The sequence below is a fragment of the Kogia breviceps genome, chromosome 9 (genome assembly GCF_026419965.1).
Source record: "Kogia breviceps isolate mKogBre1 chromosome 9, mKogBre1 haplotype 1, whole genome shotgun sequence".
In the NCBI taxonomy this organism is placed as follows: domain Eukaryota; kingdom Metazoa; phylum Chordata; class Mammalia; order Artiodactyla; family Physeteridae; genus Kogia; species Kogia breviceps.
In genome coordinates this window covers 62,260,496-62,280,547 of record NC_081318.1, presented here as the reverse complement: position 1 = coordinate 62,280,547, position 20,052 = coordinate 62,260,496, and the positions used below count along the sequence as shown (strand labels likewise).

Below are 20,052 nucleotides of genomic sequence, written 5' to 3'. Positions count from 1 at the left end.
CATTTTGTAGTTCATTTTAAAAGATTATATATACAGGTATATATACACAAATATGGTCTTTGTATATATACATATACATGTATATAAATAAGATTTTATTTTTGTAATGACATCTCTGACAGGATAATTGTCAGAGATTCTGGGGAGAAAACTGTTTAAAGGTATTTATATTTGTACAGACTATTGATGACCTGAGTTACGGAATTAATTTTTAGCTGTTTGCTTCTTTGCTTAATGCCTTAGACCAAGGCTGTCCAATAAAAATATAAGGGCAGCCACATGTGTAATTTAAAACATTCTAGGGGGCATATTGAAACAACTGAAAAGGAGCAGGGGGAATTAGATGATATACTTATGTAACCCAATATATCCAAAATATTATTCAACATAAAATATAAAAATACATATATAAAATATAAATAAGTATGAACATAATTAAATATAACATATAAAATGTAAATATATATTTATATATAATATAGCAATATAGTTATATAAAATTTAAATATACATATATATCAATATAAAATACATATAATTTTATAAACATAAAATATAAATGAGTATAAAATATAAATTTCTTAATAGACATTTTACTTTTTGGGGGTTACTAAGTCTGCAGATTATAGTGTGTGTTTTACTTGAAAGCATATCTGATTTCAAACTAGCCATATTTCAAGTTGCTCAATAGCCATGTGTGTTTGAAATATTTCAAACTAGCCATATTTCAAGTGGCTGATGTATTGGACACCACAGTCTCGGATGAGAAAGTTAGTTTATCTCAGATTAATCTTTCATAAAAAAATTTTATCCCAATTATAAAATGCTGTTTTAAAATTTAATTTAAGGAAAACATGTATTCCCATCATTAATAATGTTCTATGCTGGCAGTTGAAGGCTCTAGTATTTCTTGACAGAAGTTGATTGAGACCTTTGTCTGACTAGGATGTTCCTTCATTCTTTACCTTGTGACATTAAGCTTTTAGAGGAAAATCCACTGTTAAGTACCAGAGATTTAAATCCATATGTATGCTAAATTTGAATTGACATTTGAAAGTTACATAAACCAACCTAAATAAAATCAAAGGTGAATGTAATCTATACAGCAAGGGTTTTTAAAAATCCTTTCTTTAGCAAAGATACCCTATTTGTTCTTTTTCTGTTTCCAGTCTTCTAATCCATTTCGTATTATTTGCTCTTTTAGATTTCCTTGGGGTTTGTTGTGTTCAATGCCAGCCCCTTCATTACTACCATCATGATTTTTGTTGTAGCACAAAATGAACCCTCACTCCTCCTTTTCAAGCAGGGCTGTAAGCAAGAGAAAGAAGAGCAAGACCTAGATTGTGCCCCTTGTGAGCAATTTGAGTTTGCGGTTTATTTTGATTTTAGTTTGTTTCGTGGGGACATAATATTTTTAACTAATATTAATGTGAAGGATGAAAGCCTTTTAGAGAATACATTGGCTTTTTTTTTAAGTTTCTTCAAATATGGGATGCTATATTTGATATTTTCCTTTGAGAGACATCTCCTGGAAGAGAGGAAGAGACTCAGGAAAGCACCAGGTTGCTAATCAGCTGATGAGTGTTTCGGTCCCAGAATTCCTCCTCATAAACTTGATCTTTAACCTGATCTTGGAAAAGTCTCTCTTTCTAGAAACCCAATTTCCTTATCTTTAAAAAGGAGGATGTGTTCATTATCTCTAAGCTTTCTCTTAGATATATATATCTCTGAAAATAATTAAAATTAGCTTTATGGTTTTGTGACTGAGGGCATCCTAGATGTCAGCTAGCCTAGTCTGCTGTTTTACAGATGAGCCAAGTGAGGCCAGATAGTGAAGTGACTTGGATGGGGGACAGATTTGTGGCATGGTCTTGGGTTTACCGGATTTTATATTGAGCAGCATATTGGGAGACAAGTTATACTGGCATTAAAAATATTTACTTCAGGATGTGATTTTAATAGAGTTAGGGAGTTATTAAGCTTAATTAATGACTGTATATAATACTTGAGCTGTTTTGAAATGTGAGCGATCATTTAAAAATATCCTAAGCCCCAATTCATTAACAGAAAATGCAAATTTTAATAGTGACTTGCATGTGTAGGGTTTAAATAAAAACTCATCTATCTTTTAGCTGCCTTGAATAAGGTTAGAATTCTGCTTTCCTTCTGTAGGATTTGCTGACTCACAAAATTAAAGCATGACTCATAAAATTAAATCATGATGGTGTTTCACATTTGCTTGTGAGTTTATGAAATGTCCAAAATCATTTGCAGGAGACCCAAACTCAGCTAGAAACAGGATCCATTTAAACTTATATGGAATGCTCAAGTATTCATAACCCTATCAAAATCTCAAAAGGAAGGCTGTGTGATATCTGAGACATAAAACACCCATAAAAGCTAGTCAAAATCACATTACTTTAATTAATGTTTAGCTTTTGAAAGGATAGAAGATAATTCAACTTCCCACCTTCCACAGGGTTATCTCTTTATCAACTATGTGTGAACACAGTTTGATGAATCAAGATTGAAATAATAATAATAATAAATAGAGTTAATTATGCCTGGAGGAATTATTTTAGTTTTTCCTCCCCATTTCTACTGAAACCATTTAAATATTTATATTTAAAATACTTTTCCTTCTCTACATGGGAAATTATAAAAATCATTGTAGACATAAGAGAAAGTGACTAGAGGTAAACTTCTGGGGGAAAAAAAGATGAAAAATACATTGAAAAAAATAAAAATACAAACATAAATTATTTTTTAATGTGGCACCTAGAACCTCTGACAAATGTGTGTTTCTTCTATTCATTTGGCAAGTCACCAGGAGCCTGTATCTGAGCCCTGGCTCTGAAGCTGATTTGCATTGCTCTCTCTGGATCACAGGTTCCCCAATTTAAAAGGAAGGAGCTTTATTCTGTTGTTTTCTCCACTCCCTCTAGGCTCTAAATTATACAGCTTGTATTAGTTCTGAGGTTATGCATCAGAGAAACAAAACCAACTATTGAAAACTGGTAATATTTCTAGATGAAGTTGATCTCTGAGAAAACGGAAAGATGGAATGAGGAGAAAATTATATAAATTAGTATCCTGCAATTGGAAGCTAAACCCAAGAGACCTGCCAAAGGCATCCAACATTTGTTACGGAAAGTCAATTAGGAACTCTAGCAAAGACAGGATGTAGAAGGTGACCACTGCATTTGAAATAGACAGCATCAAATGTCTACCCTCCAGGAGAGAGTAGTCTCCATGTGTCCCTGGTCACAGCTCCTGTTCTTCAAGTTCTAGGACTGCACAACTGCTTACAGTTGGTTGCACATACACACCATGCAGTTCTACTGTGGAAGCGATTTGTTCATTGCTTTCCCTCTGCCTGGTATAATACCCTCCCCACATATCCACACACACTCCTGCCCTTCGCCTGACCAGCAACTACTGATTCTTAGAATCCCAGCCCAGAGGCTATGTAGGAAGCCAGCTCTGTGCCCTGACTTCTTTGTTCATCTAACCCTGGGCACCTTCCTCATCCATGGCACTTCTTCCCTATCACAGGCAGCACTTGGCATCCCCTGACTTCAGATTCTCCTGTTCACTTATATACAAATAGCCCCAAAAGTCTATGGCAAATAGTGATGTGTAATTTTATAGAAGTTTAGTTTTAAAGAATTATTCTGTATTTGATCAAATATAAGAAACCATTGCTTATAAGCTCTTTTGCCATTTTATGTTCCATGAAGAAAGAAAAATGACTGCCAAACAGTTGACAAGGTATCAATTATACAACACATCCTGGTTTCAGGAAGGTTGGAATGTGAACAGATTTGCACCTTGGATTCAATGACATGTGGTGCCATGAAGCTGGTGTTTGGGAATGAGTGATTTTACTATGGGATGATTCAAACATACCCCCATGCACCCACATCACTGTAAGACTCTGTTCTGTTCTCCTGAAAAGTGCGTTTCTTTTTGGGGGGATAAATGGCCCACTTCCCAAAGAAAGCTAAATACTGGTGTGCACAACAGAACTGAAGTGCTCTAAGATGGTGACAATTTTTAGTTAGAAAATAAAGATTTTGAATAAATTAGACAAATGACAAATTTGGCCGTGGCTCCGATCTGCAATTCAAGAGAATCCACCATATGCTCAGTACAGATATAGGAAAAAAGGATTCTGGACTCAGTTTCAGCTAGTACTCCAACTAATAGAAAACCTGCTCCCTGAGGGAAGAGAAAAAACTACTGCTAAAGTTGGAAAGGTAATTAATTTGAGGCATGAAACTGCATAAGAAACAGGACACACTTAGGAAATGTGAGTCAAGAGGAAACTTATTGAAGTATTTTTGTGGGTTGAGAATATTGATATGGTGAAATATAACTACTCATCTTACCTTTACTCTGAGTAAGCGTTGGCTCAAGAATTTTAGACTCTTTGCATAATTCAAATGTCATCAGAGGTGCCATCAGCTAACTCCATAAACTCATAGAGAAGTGTTCTGGGCCGGAACAAATGTTCAGTGCAGCTGAAGGCAGCCTGTATGGAATGAAAATACTTTGCCATGTTACATTTCCAAGGAGGAAAATCCAGTATCAGGGTTGGAGGCAGCCATGGACAGACCGACTCCTCTTTGTAGCAATGCATCAAACTTCGTTTAAACCAGGCTTGCTTTAGTGTTCTGTGAACCTTGGGGTATTTGGAAAAAAACTTTTGCTTATGTATTGGCCAACCAGTATGTTCAAAATGGCTTTTCAATGGCTATTGGAAATAAAAACAAGTGGGACAGTTGTGTTCTGTCCACATGGGTCGATAAAATTGAAGACTCAACATACCAAGCATGAAGAAAAGCATAGAGGGGAATGATCATAATGACTGCACAGAACCCCTGTAGAAAATCTGAACAAAGTATCCCTTCTCCCTCTTCTCCCAGTTTTCCCCACATGGCGAGATGGTCTCGCAGCCACGTGTGTGTGTGTCAGAGAACAGCTCCTGGTTTTAATGCCTGGCCTCGGATCCTGAGGTGGAAGTATTACAATCCCATCACGGTGCAGCCTGGGAAAGTCTAAGAGGATTAGGTCGATTGTCTTAGTGTCACCCAAGAAGATGGTGCTGGCTTCAGCAGCAGTTCCACCTCTGAGTAGGGAGACATCTTTCCCCTTTATTACTTATCTTAGACATAGAACCTGCTCCTCACTCACTCATCCTCCCACCCTCAGGGTTGCTACATCAAAATTAGGAGCTAACTTTTCATTGATCTCTTAACTCTTGGGCCCCTACTTCTTTGAGTAGGTCTTACATATTATTGGCTCATCTGCTTTATCCCCGGGGAGACAGAATTTAGTGAAACACACACATTCATGTGGTCAAGTCATGCTGAATTTAACAATATTGGTGCTTTTCTTTTTCTTATCATGGGACTCACAGTCGGTGAGCAACTTGATACTTGCTCTTCCTTGCCTGTCTTCTAAGGTAAGGTGACCACAAGTAGAACTTGAGGAAGTCTTCTCTGTGCTATTAACAACCTTGAGACCTGATACCATTCATTTTGGGCTTCTTTCATAAGTGCTTTGTGGCAGAAGTGGAGAAATAGCTTCCTCTGCAGAATCGTGAATTGAAGTATTAGCTAAACATAGACTTTATTGTATTTTAAAGGGAAAATGATATTTTTACAGCAGAATTTATAAATTTGGGGATACATAAAGATCTTTTTATATGTCTCTTGCAAATGTCAAGAGTCTTGGATCTAGAAATTATGTTTATATAAGTCTGTCTTTCCTGCTCAGCCTGCACTGTCCAATATTATAGCCAATAACCACATCTAGCCTTTGAGCATTTAATGTGGCTGGTCTCAACTGAGATGTACTATAAGTGTAAAATACATACCAGATTTCAGACTTGATACAAAATCATGAATGCAAAGTATAGTTAGTAATTTTTTAATTGATTGCCTGTTGAAATAATATTTTAGATATATTGGGTTAAATAAAATATTTAAATTTTTTTACTTTTTTAAAAAAATGAATGAGTTTTCCTGTTGTTCTGCATTCCTGCTAGGACTGGTATATTCAGCTTTGTTTGGTTGTTTGGAATGTAACCATTCTAATCAATGTGTAGGATATCTCATATCTGTTATTTTCTTATAATCCCCTTATTATCAAGGTCTTTGTATATGATTTTTTTCCTATTTGTATATCTTGTATGGTAAGGTGTCTATTTGTATACTCGCCCATTTTTTTTAACCTTTTGACTCCTTTCACCCATTTCTGCAGCCACTCACCACCCACCTCTGGTAACCACCAATATGTTCTCTGTATCTATGATCTTGTTGTTTCTTTGTTTTTGATTCCACATATAAGAGAGAGAAGATATTTGTCTTTCTCTACCTGACTTATTTCACTTAGCATAATGCCCTCTAAGTACATTTATGTTGTTGTGAATGGCAAGGTTTCCTTCTTTTTTATGGCTGAATAATATTCCATTTTAAGTATATGTGTGTATGTGTGTGTATACACACACACACACACACAGAGGCAACAATTTCTTTATCCATTCATCCATCAGTGGACATTTAAGTTGTTTCCATGTGTTAGCTATTGTAAATAAGACTTCAGAGAACATGGGGGTGTGAATATCTTTTTGAGTTAGCGTTTTTATTTTCTTTAGGTAAATAACCAAAAGTAGAACTTCTAGATTACATGGTAGTTCTATTTTTAATTTTTTGAGGAACCTCCATACTGTTTTCCATAGTTGCTATGCCAATTTACATTCCCACCAACAGTGCACAAGGGTTCTCTTTTCTCCGCATCCTCGCCAATGCTTATTTCCTATCTTTTTTTTTTTTTTTTTTTTTTCGGTACGCGGGCCTCTCACTGCCGTGGCCTCTTCCGGTGCAGAGCACAGGCTATGGACGCGCAGACTCAGCGGCCATGGCTCACGGGCCCAGCCGCTCCGCGGCATGTGGGATCATCCCGGACCGGGGCACAAACCCGTGTTCCCTGCATCGGTAGGCGGACCCTCAACCACTGCGCCACCAGGGAATCCCTTCTTGTCTTTCTGATAATAGCAATGACCATTCTAAAAGGTTTGAGGTGATATCTCATTGTGGTTTTGATTTGCATTTCCCTGATGATTAGTAATGTTAAGCATATTTTCATGTACCTGTTGTCCATCTGTATGTCTTCTTGGGAAGAATGTCTGTTCAGATCTTCTGCCCATCTTTTAATCAGATTGCTTTTGCTAATTGAGTTGTATGAGTTCTTTATATATTTTGGATATTAACCCCATATCAGATATATGATTTGCAAATATTTTCTCCCATTCAGTAGGTTGCCTTACATTTTGTTGATGGTTTCTTTTGCTAGGCAGAAAGTAGAAGCCTTTTAGTATGATGTCCCACTTATTTATTTTTGCTTTTGTTGTCAGATTCAAAAAGTTATTGCCAAGACCTATATCAAGGAGATTACTGGCTATGTTTTCTTCTAGGAGTTTTATGGTTTCAGGTCTTACATTTAATTCTTTAAGCCATTTTGAATTTATTTTTGTGCATGGTGTGAGACACTAGTCTAGTTTTGTTCTTTTACATGTAGCTGTCCAGTTTTTCCAACACTATTTATTGAAGAGACTGTCCTTTCCCCATTGTATATTCCTGGCTCCTTTGTCGTGAATTAATTGACCATATATATGTGGGTTTATTCTTTTTTACTTTTTTAATATGGTTATTAGATCATTTAAAATTACTTATGTAGCTCATAGTATATTTCTATTGGACAGAGCTGATTTAGACTATAGGTTCCTTGAAGCCAGGGACAGTGCCTTCCACATGTTAATTAAATGCTTGATGCATGTTTGATAAATCAAACTGTTGAAATGAAATGAATGAACAGATGAGAATTATAACAATTTTTTAAAGTAGTGATTTTGACACTGTGGATTTAGAAGGTGATAGGCCAGATGAGATGGATTTTGTCAGTAAACCTTAAAATGTTTATTAATTGTCCCTGGTGTATGGGACTGAAACATACATTAAAAGAAATGCAAGTGCTGGCTGCAACTGCCAACTCATGAGACATTCAGGTATCCCCTGTAGGCTGACCTGATTTTGCCACCCATGATTCCTTTGTTCAAGTGCCATATATAGTCCAGAAATTTGTTCAAGAATGATCTATTTCTAGAGAGGATTTTTCCTTTGAGCCATTTAGCTGTGGCTCTCAGACTTTAATGTGCTTAAGAATCACTTGCAAAACCTGTTACAAATGCAGATTCCCAAACCCATTTCCAGAAATTCTAGTTCAGTAGGTAAGGGATGGGGCCCAGGAATCTGCATGTTAACACCCCAGAAGATTCCTGCATAATTGACCTGTAAGCAATACCGTGAGGAACACTGCTGTATGGCATCATAATCTGGGAATAGCCTGAAACTTCAGGAAAAGGACAGTTTGTTTAGTGATTTTTATTATCTATTATACTCTAAAGAACTCATTGTTAATTATATTAATAATCAAAAATTAATCAAAAAATTGCAGCAAACAGAACAATCAACAGTGAAAAGGCAACCTACCAAATGGGAGAAAATATTTGCAAACCATATATCAGAGAAGGGGTTAATATCCAGAATATATAAAGAACTCCTATAATGCAATAACAAAAGAATTACCCAATTAAAAAAATAGGCAAAGGACTTGAATAGACCTTTCTCCAAAGAAAATATGCAGATGGCCAAAAAGCACATGGATGCTCTCCAGGAAGAAGAGAGATGCTGGTTACGGGATGCTGTCATTTCAGAGGCGTCCGGACACTCTAAGAAAATGTCCTGCCTCTTTCCTGTCCCCATACCTGAAGCCTGGAATATCAATACCTCAGTTGCATTCTCTCAAAACATTTTTTAAAAGCCTTGGAGAGACTTCCCTGGTGGTCCAGTGACTACGACTGCACACTCCCAATGCAGGGGGCCCGGGTTCAGTCCCTGGTCAAGGAACAATCTAGATCCCACATGCTGCAACTGAAGATCCTGCACGCGGCAGCAAAGATCCCATGTGCTGCAACTAAGACCCGGTGCACCCAAATAAATAAATTTAAAAAAAAAAAAAAAGCCTTGGAGACTCTGATCATTTTAGGGGTCCTGGTTGTTAGGACGCTTTCTGAGGCAGAGGGAGAACAATTGGGTTTATGTTGTTGAAGTAGCCAGAGCATTCACACGCAGAGCATTCACTCCAGCAGCCACAGCAGTCTGTGTCTGGTCAGAGGCCATTCCTTTAGGTAGCGAGCTCTCCGTTCTTTCCAGTAACTGGTAGGCAAGTGTGGCTGGGTTGGCTGGCTCTGCCCTTCCCTGGGTTTGGCTAGCTCCCACGAGCGGGGCAAATGGAGTGAGGGGAAAAGGCATCAAGTGACTCCCATATTTACTAATGAGATGAAAATACAGTACTTGGTTGGTCAAAACTGAAATAATCTCATTTTCCTCCTTTGTACCCTTCTTGGTATCTTGTTCTGGGTTATCAGTTCTTTTTGTTTGTTTTTGTTTTTGCAATATATTGGTTTACCTTCTAGAAATACTGATTATGAAAGATTTAAAATCTGTAAAGAGACAGACAGATGCAGTATACTCACCACCTAGCTTACCAAAGGAAATATGGGTACAAAGTCCCTGTATATTCCTCTCAAATAATATTCCCCATCCCCACTGCAGTGGTAACTGCTGTTTGGAATTTAGTGTTCGTCATTCATATGCAATTCTTTATACCTTCACTATATAATGTTTGTATATTTCAACAATATAGAGTATTGTTTGGAATGTTACGGTCTCATATTTTATGTAGTCTTTTGCAACCTGCTTTTTTCATTTAACTTGCCTGTTCACTTCTTAAACTTCATTGAGGATGTTTCGTCCAGTGTTACTTAACTAAACTACTCTAGACATTGGGGTACAGTGATACTGTGTAATAATGTTTGGCCCCCAAGATACAACTAGAAATGTCTTAGATTGAAAAACTTTATATGTGTCAAATTAATATATAATTGTAATATAGTGTGTAACGGTTAAACATATTTTTTTTATTTCAGGTTATAATATAACTTATCCTCTCATGCTTTTTCCCTGTCCCTTCTCCCCAAATCATCAACAGTAGAAAAAGAAGAAGAAAGAAACATGTCAGGACACAAATGGTAAGTAATTTGTTGTCTCTTCTGAATTGGGAGAGGCTAATGAAAGAGGAAAGCACGTAGTATATGCTCAATAAATGTCTACTGAATGGAAAAATCAGGAGTCACAATAGCAGTAAATAACCTGTTAGCCTACACCCAATGTTGAGTATAGTCAAGTTTTCAGTATCCCTACTAAATGTAATATGAAAGCCAATAACCAAAAATATTCTGTAAGAAATTCATTTATGTGTAACTTTCTCCTGGGAATGTAACAATGGCTTTTCTTACCACCATTTTTTCAGTGTAATGAATTGATACATTTTTTAATCTGTCTTATTTACAACTTCTAATATTAGGGTTATAAGGGAATTTTATATAGGGCAGCTATAAAATAACAATTTAACTAATAACAATAAAAATAACTCAGACTCATTAATATATAGTCATGACTTCAACCTCCATGAACATTCAGGAGCCAGTCATGATTGGAAGTAGATGATGCTGAACAAAATAGATGTGGTAATTACATGACAATGTTATCACTGCCTTTTACATGCCGATAAAGCATCTAACGGCATGTTAGACCACTTATAAATTCCAGTTCTGTTACAAGCAGTGTTTCTGAACCCGTCTGAAACCTTGATCCACTGGGCACGCAGATCTTTGTCGTTTTTTACCTCCTTTAATTTGTATCATGAAAAAGTGCTGTGCATATTTTCATTTTTCAAAGGTACAATTGATTATAATAAGGAATATACTTTTAAAATAAATTCATTTATTTACTTATTTATTTTTGGCTGAGTTGGGTCTTTGTTGCTGCGCTCAGGCTTTCTCTAGTTGTGGCGAGCGGGGGCTACTCTTTGTTGTGGTGCATGGGTTTCTCATTGCGGTGGCTTCTCTTGTTGTGGAGCACGGGCTCTAGACCGCAGGCTCAGTGGTTGTGGCACACAGGCTTAGTTGCTCCGCGACATGTGGGATCTTCCTGGACCAGGGCTCGAACCCACGTCCCCTGCATTGGCAGGCGGATTCTTAGCTGCTGCGCTACCAGGGAAGCCCCAAGGAATATACTTTTTCATCCCTCCTCTCTCAGTAGAGAAGCAATCAGGTCCAAGTCCTCTGTAATATCAAATGTCAAACTTTAAAAGAATTTTGCATGCCTTAAAATGTAATGAGCTTTAAAAGGTAATTAATAAACATCTAAGGGACTTAGTTTCCCTGAGTATCCCCATTTGACAGCTCTGTAAGAGTTGTCAGACTATTTATTTAATTGTTCCATCTTGCCTCATTAAGACGAAAGGATGGCTTCATCCTGTGACCCTTGTAATGGCTGTCACATCCTGGCAGCAGGCTCAGGGAAGTAGGTAGTTGTCATCCACCTAGGAGAGATTGGAGAGTCCCAGGAGATGAGCCCGTCCCCATAGTCCTCCCATTACTGTGCCACTTCATTGCTTGCTGCTGAAATACAAGGGCTGCAGAGAACATTGAAATGCGCACTACGCTGGGATTTAGAGCCTTGGATTTTAATCCTGTGTGATTTGGGGCAAGATTCTTAACGTTTTGTAACCTAAGATTCCTCATTTGTTAAATAACGGGTGAGGCATGTTCACTAAATGACCTCTAAAGTCCTTTTTTTCCCCTTGAAATAGAATTTTTTTGTTGTTAATCCATGACCTTTGACCCAAAAAACCACAATAGAAAGAAGTCCATCCTAGTCCTCACTCTTAAAAAATTCCTTTCTTGGGCTTCCCTGGTGGCGCAGTGGTTGAGAGTCCGCCTGCCGATGCAGGGGACGCGGGTTCGTGCCTCGGTCCGGGAAGATCCCACATGCCGCGGAGCGACTGGGCCCATGAGCCATGGCCGCTGAGCCTGCGCGTCCGGAGCCTGCGCTCCGCAGCGGGAGAGGCCCGCGTACTACAAAAAAAAAAAAAAAAAAAAAATTCCTTTCCCCTGAAATAGCCACAGTTTGGGGGAGTATATTCTTACCATCTTTTAATGCACATACTATGTAGAGGGATTATCTTTTACATAAAAGTTATACATATTTTCATCTTATTTTCTCTGATTTAAGCTCATAATAAAATGGTTTTTATTTATATGTTTTAAATAAAAATTATATATATTTAAGGTGTGGAATATAATTTGATATGCATAGTGAAATGATTACTACAGTCAAGCTAGTTAACATACCATCTTTTAAAATTTATTTTATTTATTTATTTGGTTGCTCTGGGTCTTTAGTTGCAGCAGGTGGATAGCACACGGGATCCTTAGTTGTGGCATGTGAACTCTTAGTTGTGGCATGCATGTGGGATCTAGTTCCCTGACAAGGGATCGAACCTGAGCCCCCTGCATTGGGAGCACAGAGCCTTAACCACTGGACCACCAGGGAAGTCCCAACATATCATCTCCTTTTATAGTTACCACTTCTTGTGTGTGATGAGTGCACATGAAGAGTAATGGTCCTCTCCTAGTCTATTTCCAGTGTTGAATACAATATTATTAAGTACAGTCATCATGCCTATACATGAAATATCTGGACTTATTCCAAACTTTGAAATGATGCAGAAAGATACAAAGTAAACCGTAATCCTTCGCCTCTTTCCAAAGATAACCATTGCTAAGGAAGTCATCTGAAACTCTGATTTTTTTAAGAACAAATGTGTGAATTGAAACTTGTAAATGTTATCTGGCAGGAGAGTGTAAATCATCGAGTTTTGAGATACATATTTTGGTATAGTAGTATAAAGCAATTTCTGTTTTAGGACACAAGTCTGGTACATTTTGAGTGCTAATGGGATGGGGTGGAAGAAGTTACATGTCTGCAGAGGGAGATGCCTGGGGGTCCTGTGTGAGCTTTTGGACAGGAACCCTAGACAGGAGGAAGGTATAGACAAAGCAAGGAGGGATGGAACACCAGTGGCAAACTCTGTCAATATTTGGGTACCCTGGTCACTTTTACAGAATTCCATTTCATTTTCAATTGAATTTTTTTCTAATTTCTTCTTTACATACTTTTTGATATGATCTTCACTGTTGTTCCTGAAGAATGGCTTCCTATTGGTTTTTTTATTTTATTTTATTTTATTTATTTATTTATTTTTGGCTGTGTTGGGTCTTTGTTGCTGCACGTGGGCTTTCTCTAGTTGCGGCGAGTGGGGGCTACTCTTCGTTGCGGTGTGCGGGCTTCTCATTGCAGTGGCTTCTCTCATTGTGGAGCATGGGCTCTAGGCGCGCAGGCTTCAGTAGTTGCGGCACGCGGGCTCAGTAGTTGTGGCTCACGGGCTCTAGAACACAAGCTCAGTAGTTGTGGCACACGAGCTTAGTTGCCCCGCGGCATGTGGGGTCTTCCCGGACCAGGGATCGAACCCATGTCCTCTGCATTGGCAGGTGGATTCTCAACCACTGTGCCACCAGGGAAGCCCCCTATTAGTATTTTAAGGATTTAAAGTTTTAGTATGAGAAACCCATAATCAATTTTTTAATACATTTTTATTTTTCAAAATTTTATTTGACTGTAGTAAGAATACTAAACATGAGATCTACTCTTTTAACAAACCTTTAAGTGAAGAATACAGTGCTGTGAACTCTAGGCACAGTGTTGTACAGCAGATCGCTAGAACTTATTCACCTTGCACCGTTGAAACTGTATGCCCATCGATTAGTAATTTCCCATTTCTTCCTCAGCCTCTGGAAACCACCATTCTATTCTCTGATTCTATGAGTTTGACTGTGTTAGGTACCTCTGTGACAGATTTGAAGTATGCTGTTTTTCAGTCCCTTATCTCTACTCTTCTGCCATCACTTCAGTGTTGGCCGTAATGCTGGGCTGGAGAGAACATTGGTGTTTGGCTTTATCTCTGACTCACTGGGGTGCTTGAGGCAGTCACCTTGCCTGGCTTGGCCTCACTTTGTCTACTTCTGAAAGGAGTGTGTCCAGTCTTTTGATATCTAAACTCCTCAAGGTTTAGTTTCTCAATTTCCTGCAAAAGTTTCTTAATTTCCTCACTAACTTTTAAGGTTTTGGTATAAGTTAGACTTGATTAACCTTTTGGTGTAATAACCATGTAAGAAAGTACTTATATGTTTATTAATGTTGTAAATGTTTGGATACATTTGTTCACACTATAATATCTTAACCTTTTGAAAGTCATGAGTAAAATGGCTCTTCGAATGCCTTTTAGCAGTTATCCCTGGGACTTACACGATCGATATGCTCAAGATAAATCAGTTGTAAATAAGATGCAGCAGAAGTATTGGGAAACGAAGCAGGCCTTTATTAAAGCCACAGGGAAGAAGGAAGACGAACACGTTGTTGCCTCCGACGCAGACCTGGATGCCAAGCTGGAGGTGAGCGCTTCATTGCCCTCAGCCCCAGCACAGCCATCTTGCTAGGCTCAGGGTCTGAGAATGTATTCAGGGGGCCAAGCATAGGTGTGCTTTGTACTTGAAAACATACTGCAAACAGCTAGTTCATAGGAAAATCTAGGATCAGATCAACTCAATCCCAGCGTATTTTTTTAAAAACCCACAAATTCTCCTGTAACCCCCAGTATGCCTCAGTTAATTTGTTTTTCAAGCACTTCGTTGGAATGGATGGAATGTGGTAAATTCTCAATAAATGTTTGTTGAAAAACATTAATGCACTCAAAGAGCCACTGCCAGTGATAGCAATACTAGGGTCAGGGAAATGTTTACATTTAGAAAAAAAAAGAAAAAAGGATGATGGCAAAAGATCCTGGAAAGTGAGTCTAATAAGCTTGTATTGAATCCTGGAAAATTCTAGAATTGAATTAACCAATATTTAGTTAGACTAGTTAATAATACAGTAAGCTGAATTCATATTTGAATGATCCTTGAATACTAGTACAACTGGTAAAAGGCCCACTAATTCCCTGATTGCTGGACATTCTGCCAGTACTTTAGATCAGAATTTAAAAAGCATTTGCTGTACAGCAGAAACTAATACAACATTGAAAATCAACTATACTCCAAGAAAAATTAATTTTAAAAAACCCAAAATTTAAAAAGCATACTTAACATTTCTGTGAATGACAGGGCACAGAGAGAAATAATATGTCATGTGGTCTGATAAGAATTCAGAATGATATCTAAATACATAAGCTAAAGTTACTGAGCTGAACACTTAATGAGACAAAAATCAAAAGCTCAAGATTTCATAAAACTTTCTGAGAAGGGTGACCAGGGTGGTGCAAGCCATGGTTATTCTGGAAGAGAGGTTGAGGGGAAATATGTTAGTTGTCAGTTCTCTGGGAAGGCCTGTCATGTGGAAGAGGGATAAGATTCATTCTGTGCATCTGACGGTAGAACCAGACCCAGGGCCACTATTCATAGTACTCATCTCTCATGGAATTATCTCAAGTGTCCGTTTGTTTGCCTGCCTTCCCTCCACCAGGGGTCAGATTCCATGACACACAGTACACATTCAGTAAGTATTAACTGAATAAGTGTACATGTTAATGCAGTTAAGATGAGTTCCCAACCCTTTCTCCTGTCAGTGGAATTGTTCTAACAGAAGCTGGGTTTGACAGAGATGTTCTAGTGGAGATGGCTTCAACGGAGAAGAGTAGAGCCAGGAAGCCTCTATTCTGATTTTAGTATTCTGAATAGAATTGAAATGATTGTAAGTTGCATATGCTTTTCACATCTTATAGATTTATTTTTTTTCCTCTTAACAACCTAGTAAATACAAGCATTACTCAGAAAGTAATTTAATATGTTATTTTCTAGTATGCAAAACACAATACAGTAATTTTATATTTATATTTAGGTTCTTGCAGCAGCATTTGCACTGAACCAACTGTACTTTAATCAAAATACCTGCTGTCCTAGGCACATAGCATCCAAAGTACTTAACTGTGACTAATATTTTTACACATGATAAAGATTTCTGTTGCAGGAATGTTTTAATACTGATGTTGATGTTTATAGAGAAAGAGAATGGATTCCACCAATAAAGCATATGAAAACGATGTACAGACCATTTTGATGTGCTTTTCAACTAAGTTATCCATAGAAGACTAGCTTATGAAACAAGAACTTGTATTCTCCTGGCAAAGAAAGCTTGTATGCCAAGCTGTAATGATGGTCAGATTCTATTACAATCTGTTGGGAAGCTCACGTAGAAATGTTCACTAAGTTTAAATATTTGTCAGAATTGCTTGTTAATGAAATCATTTTCTGAAAAACAGCTCTTAAGTACAAGAACCAACAAAACTAACCTGTGGTGACAGAAGTCTTTTAGTAGATGCCACAGCAGAGTAGACTGACTAGATAGTGGAAATGTTTCTTATCTTACTTTGGGTATGATTACAAGAGTGTATACAATTGTCAAACTCACAGAACTGAACTCTCCAGAGGTGTGCATTTTATTGCATCTAATTTATACTTCAGTTTTTAAAAAGTGAATAGTAACAGCAGAGTAGCTCTTGAACATACTTTTTTTTAACGTCCTTGCTCCTATATTCCGGAATTACTATGTGTTGATAGTTTGTGACCCAGAATACTGTTATCAAGCATTTGTTAAGGAACATACTCAGACTGCTGATTTTCTGTTTTGTTTTATGGTAAAAGGTTTTTGTTTTTTCCCTAAATAGGCAGAGGATGAAGTGTAATGAAATGAGATTTAGTAAAATTTATACTCTACATGACCAAGATTTACCATATTAAGCATTCATAGGAATGGTTTTTAATCTTTTAAGTATATATGCATGCATTCATTTTTATTAGAACATTTGGCCATTTATATTATGAAGCCGATCTTCTGTTTTGACTCAACTGTGAAGTGCTTTGTAATACCAGGGCATAACTGCTATATCACCATGGTCAGTAAGCCAGGGGAGAGAGAAGAATGCCTTGCCCTGCTTCCCTGGATGGCTTCTCAGAGGCATAATGTTTGTCTGCCAGGTTTTCTAATTGATAGCAGCCCTGGTCTCTGAGTCGGTGGACAGAGGATGGAGAAAGTGTGACGTCTCTGCTCTGTCTCCTGTTTTTCTTTTTAAATTTTTATTGGAGTATAGTTGATTTACAATTGTTCTGTCTTCTCTTGAACTGTCTCCATTTCTGAAGCAAAGACCAGAACCACCGTAAGTTAAAATCTAGTTAGATTCTTCTCCATACAGCCCACCTGCTTTTCCCTTAATTGTCTGTGTTATGGCCATAGCATGACATTAGGTTTCTTCTCTGTATATTTTATGAAATAATTGGGAAAATAGTGAGTGATAGGAGCTGCTAGCTAAACTCCATTTTACCAGATCTTTTCAAAGCAGATAGAACATTCAGCTGATTGATATTTGTTTGTTTTTATAGAGTTGTTTAAGCATGCCGTAAAATGCATTAGAATCACAAAATAAGCTAATGTTGTGTTTTAAATATGATGCTTAATTGACAGATCTTCCATTTGAAAAACAAGACAGTAGGTGAAATAAATTCGATTATGAAGGAATATTGGGTCTCTGGTTTACCAAGTCCTCTAATTGGGCCCATCACTTAGGATTTCTGGTTTTCAGCTATTATTTCAATGTCTGGAGGAAATCATCCTTCTGCAGATCTCAGTTTAGATCGCAGAGCTGATTAATTCTAATAAATACAGAAAAATAGGAGCATATTTAAAAGCTTTGGTCACATTTTCTGTTCAGTACACCACGTAACACCAAGCTCATTTAGGCATACAATCTTGTTTTTAGTGGGCAAATCAAACGCTATGGTTGTATTCAATATAATTATTTTTTATTTCACAGCTGTCTGTTTTGTTTAGCATTTTGTTTGTATTTTTATTATAGCTGTTTCACTCGATTCAGAGAACCTGTCTGGACTTGTCTAAAGCAATTGTACTCTATCAAAAGAGAATCTGTTGTAAGTATGCCGTAAGTGTGAATATTGACCAGATAGACAGTAAGAAATTGGATATTTTGCCTTAATATATAATTTTATATGTTTAGGAAGCAAGACAAGGAAACTACTGTTTAGGAGTGTCTGTCTTTGCTCTTTAATTGGTGGGGTGGGGTCTTTAATCATTTTATCAGAAATTCTTCTTTTTTTTTTTTTTTTTTTTTTTGCATACGCGGGCCTCTCACTGCTGTGGCCTCTCCCGTTGCGGAGCACAGGCTCCGGACGCACAGACGCAGCGGCCATGGGGCTCACGGGCCCAGCCGCTCTGCGGCATGTGGGATCTTCCAGGACCCGGACACGAACCCGTGTCCCCTTCATCGGCAGGCGGACTCTCAACCACTGCGCCACCAGGGAAACCCAGAAATTCTTTACATAGGCTGTTTTTCAATGCAAATACCATAACAGAAGAATTTTACATTGAGTCTACCATGGATAAGTACATGCCATTCATTTTCCTAATTATAAAAAAGTTTTCTCAGTTTTATATGTTGGGATTTGGCGTTGTTTTTATTTGATTGCCCAGGCTCTCTTATGTCCAGTTTTGTTCCTTTTAAAATGACCAAATGGATAGAGAAGGCACTTACAGTTAATTCATTGACTATATTTTGTTGACAGAGCTTCTTCCTGAACATTTTCTATGTCAAATATTGGGTTTTTTAGGGAACAAGATTTTCCTATGGTCATCCCATCTTAAAATCATTACCAACAAAGATGTCTCTGAAATACTAAATATCAAGTTGTATGTTAGTATGTTTTTAAATTTCCATTTGTAGGTCATTTAAGAGTACAATTTTTGTATTTCTGAGGCTAAACTCTGAGAATTTTGTCTGTTTCTGACTACTGCCAAACCCCTTTCCAGTAATCACAAATTAACAGTTGGGCATTTTCCTTCATTACTAATCTTTTATGAAGACTGTTTTTTGGAAGTACAAAATCCTAGGACTTAGAGGCAGAATTTTGTAAATTATCTGTGTTACTATCTACTAAGTGTTTGAGCTAAGACTTCTCCAGGGCTAGAACTCCATAGTCTTGGGTATGAGGAATCCAGACACATGACACACTGCCCCCAACATTCCTCTGTCCCACATCCAGTCAGTCACAATTGCTGTTCCATTTTGTCACCTACTTTGCTTTCAGATTCTCCCTACCGTACCTCTTCACGGCCCCCGCCTTAGTTCACGCCACCATCATCACTCTTATTTGGTTTGCTGCATCAGCTTCCTAACTGATCTCCCTGCCTCCACTTTTTCCTTCTCCAGCCCATCATCTGCAGTGCAGTCAGAGAGCAGTCAGCAATCTCCCAGAGCTGCCAGTGGTCAAAGCTGGGACAATTTGAGCAACCAAGTAAATAACTGATTGTATTAGGTTATAACCCATGAAGTAAGATAAATGTCCATTAAGTGTGTATGGAAATAAACAAAAAAACAAACTGACATTTTCATGATATTAAGTCTTCCTATCCAGAAACATAGTTTATATCTTTTTAGTTGGGTACTCTTGAATACTGCTTCACAGAGTTTTAGAATTTTTCCTTTACAGGTATTGGGTATCATTTTTTGGATTTATTCTTATGCACGTAATATTTCTTTGATACAGTTCTAAGTGGAATCCTCTAATTATGTTTTCTATATTTTTGCTGCTGGAGAATAAAAATATATCTGACTTTTGTGTTAAGCTTATATCCATTCACATTATTAAATGCTGCTATTATTTCTAAAAAAAATGGGGGAGAAGAGACAGTTCTTGCTTATAAAATAATTGCAATTAATAAATCTAGAAAGAATGAGGGAACCACAAAATCACCATTAGGTAAACACCACAGTAAGAACTGTGGCAGGCAAGATTCACTGAAAGATGTTTTATTAATTAGTGAGTGAAAGTTTGAGGAGAAATTGGATCTTTACATAGTCTTCTGTAGTTACCCCCCAAATTTTTAATAATTACAAAAGGAAAAAATCATAATTTTACAGTGGGGAAATCCAGTAGACATGACATGAACCAAATGATGG

At 37.5% G+C, this 20,052-nt stretch overlaps 1 protein-coding gene across 21 annotated transcripts in view; it reads left to right on the top strand.

Moving 5' to 3' along the window:
- ICA1 (islet cell autoantigen 1) overlaps positions 1–20,052 on the top strand; it is a 146,400-nt gene that overhangs the window by 9,454 nt on the left and 116,894 nt on the right. For 7 of the 21 annotated variants that reach the window (XM_067042557.1, XM_067042568.1, XM_067042562.1 and 4 more), the window contains exons 2-4: positions 10,055–10,156; positions 14,317–14,482; positions 17,935–18,007. In XM_067042557.1, coding sequence (XP_066898658.1) covers positions 10,140–10,156; positions 14,317–14,482; positions 17,935–18,007 — 256 coding nt within the window. In that variant the 5' untranslated portion in view covers positions 10,055–10,139. The remainder of the gene's footprint in view (positions 1–10,054; positions 10,157–14,316; positions 14,483–17,934; positions 18,008–20,052) is intronic. The other 14 variants (XM_059074731.2, XM_059074723.2, XM_059074732.2 and 11 more) reach the window with 6 other exon arrangements.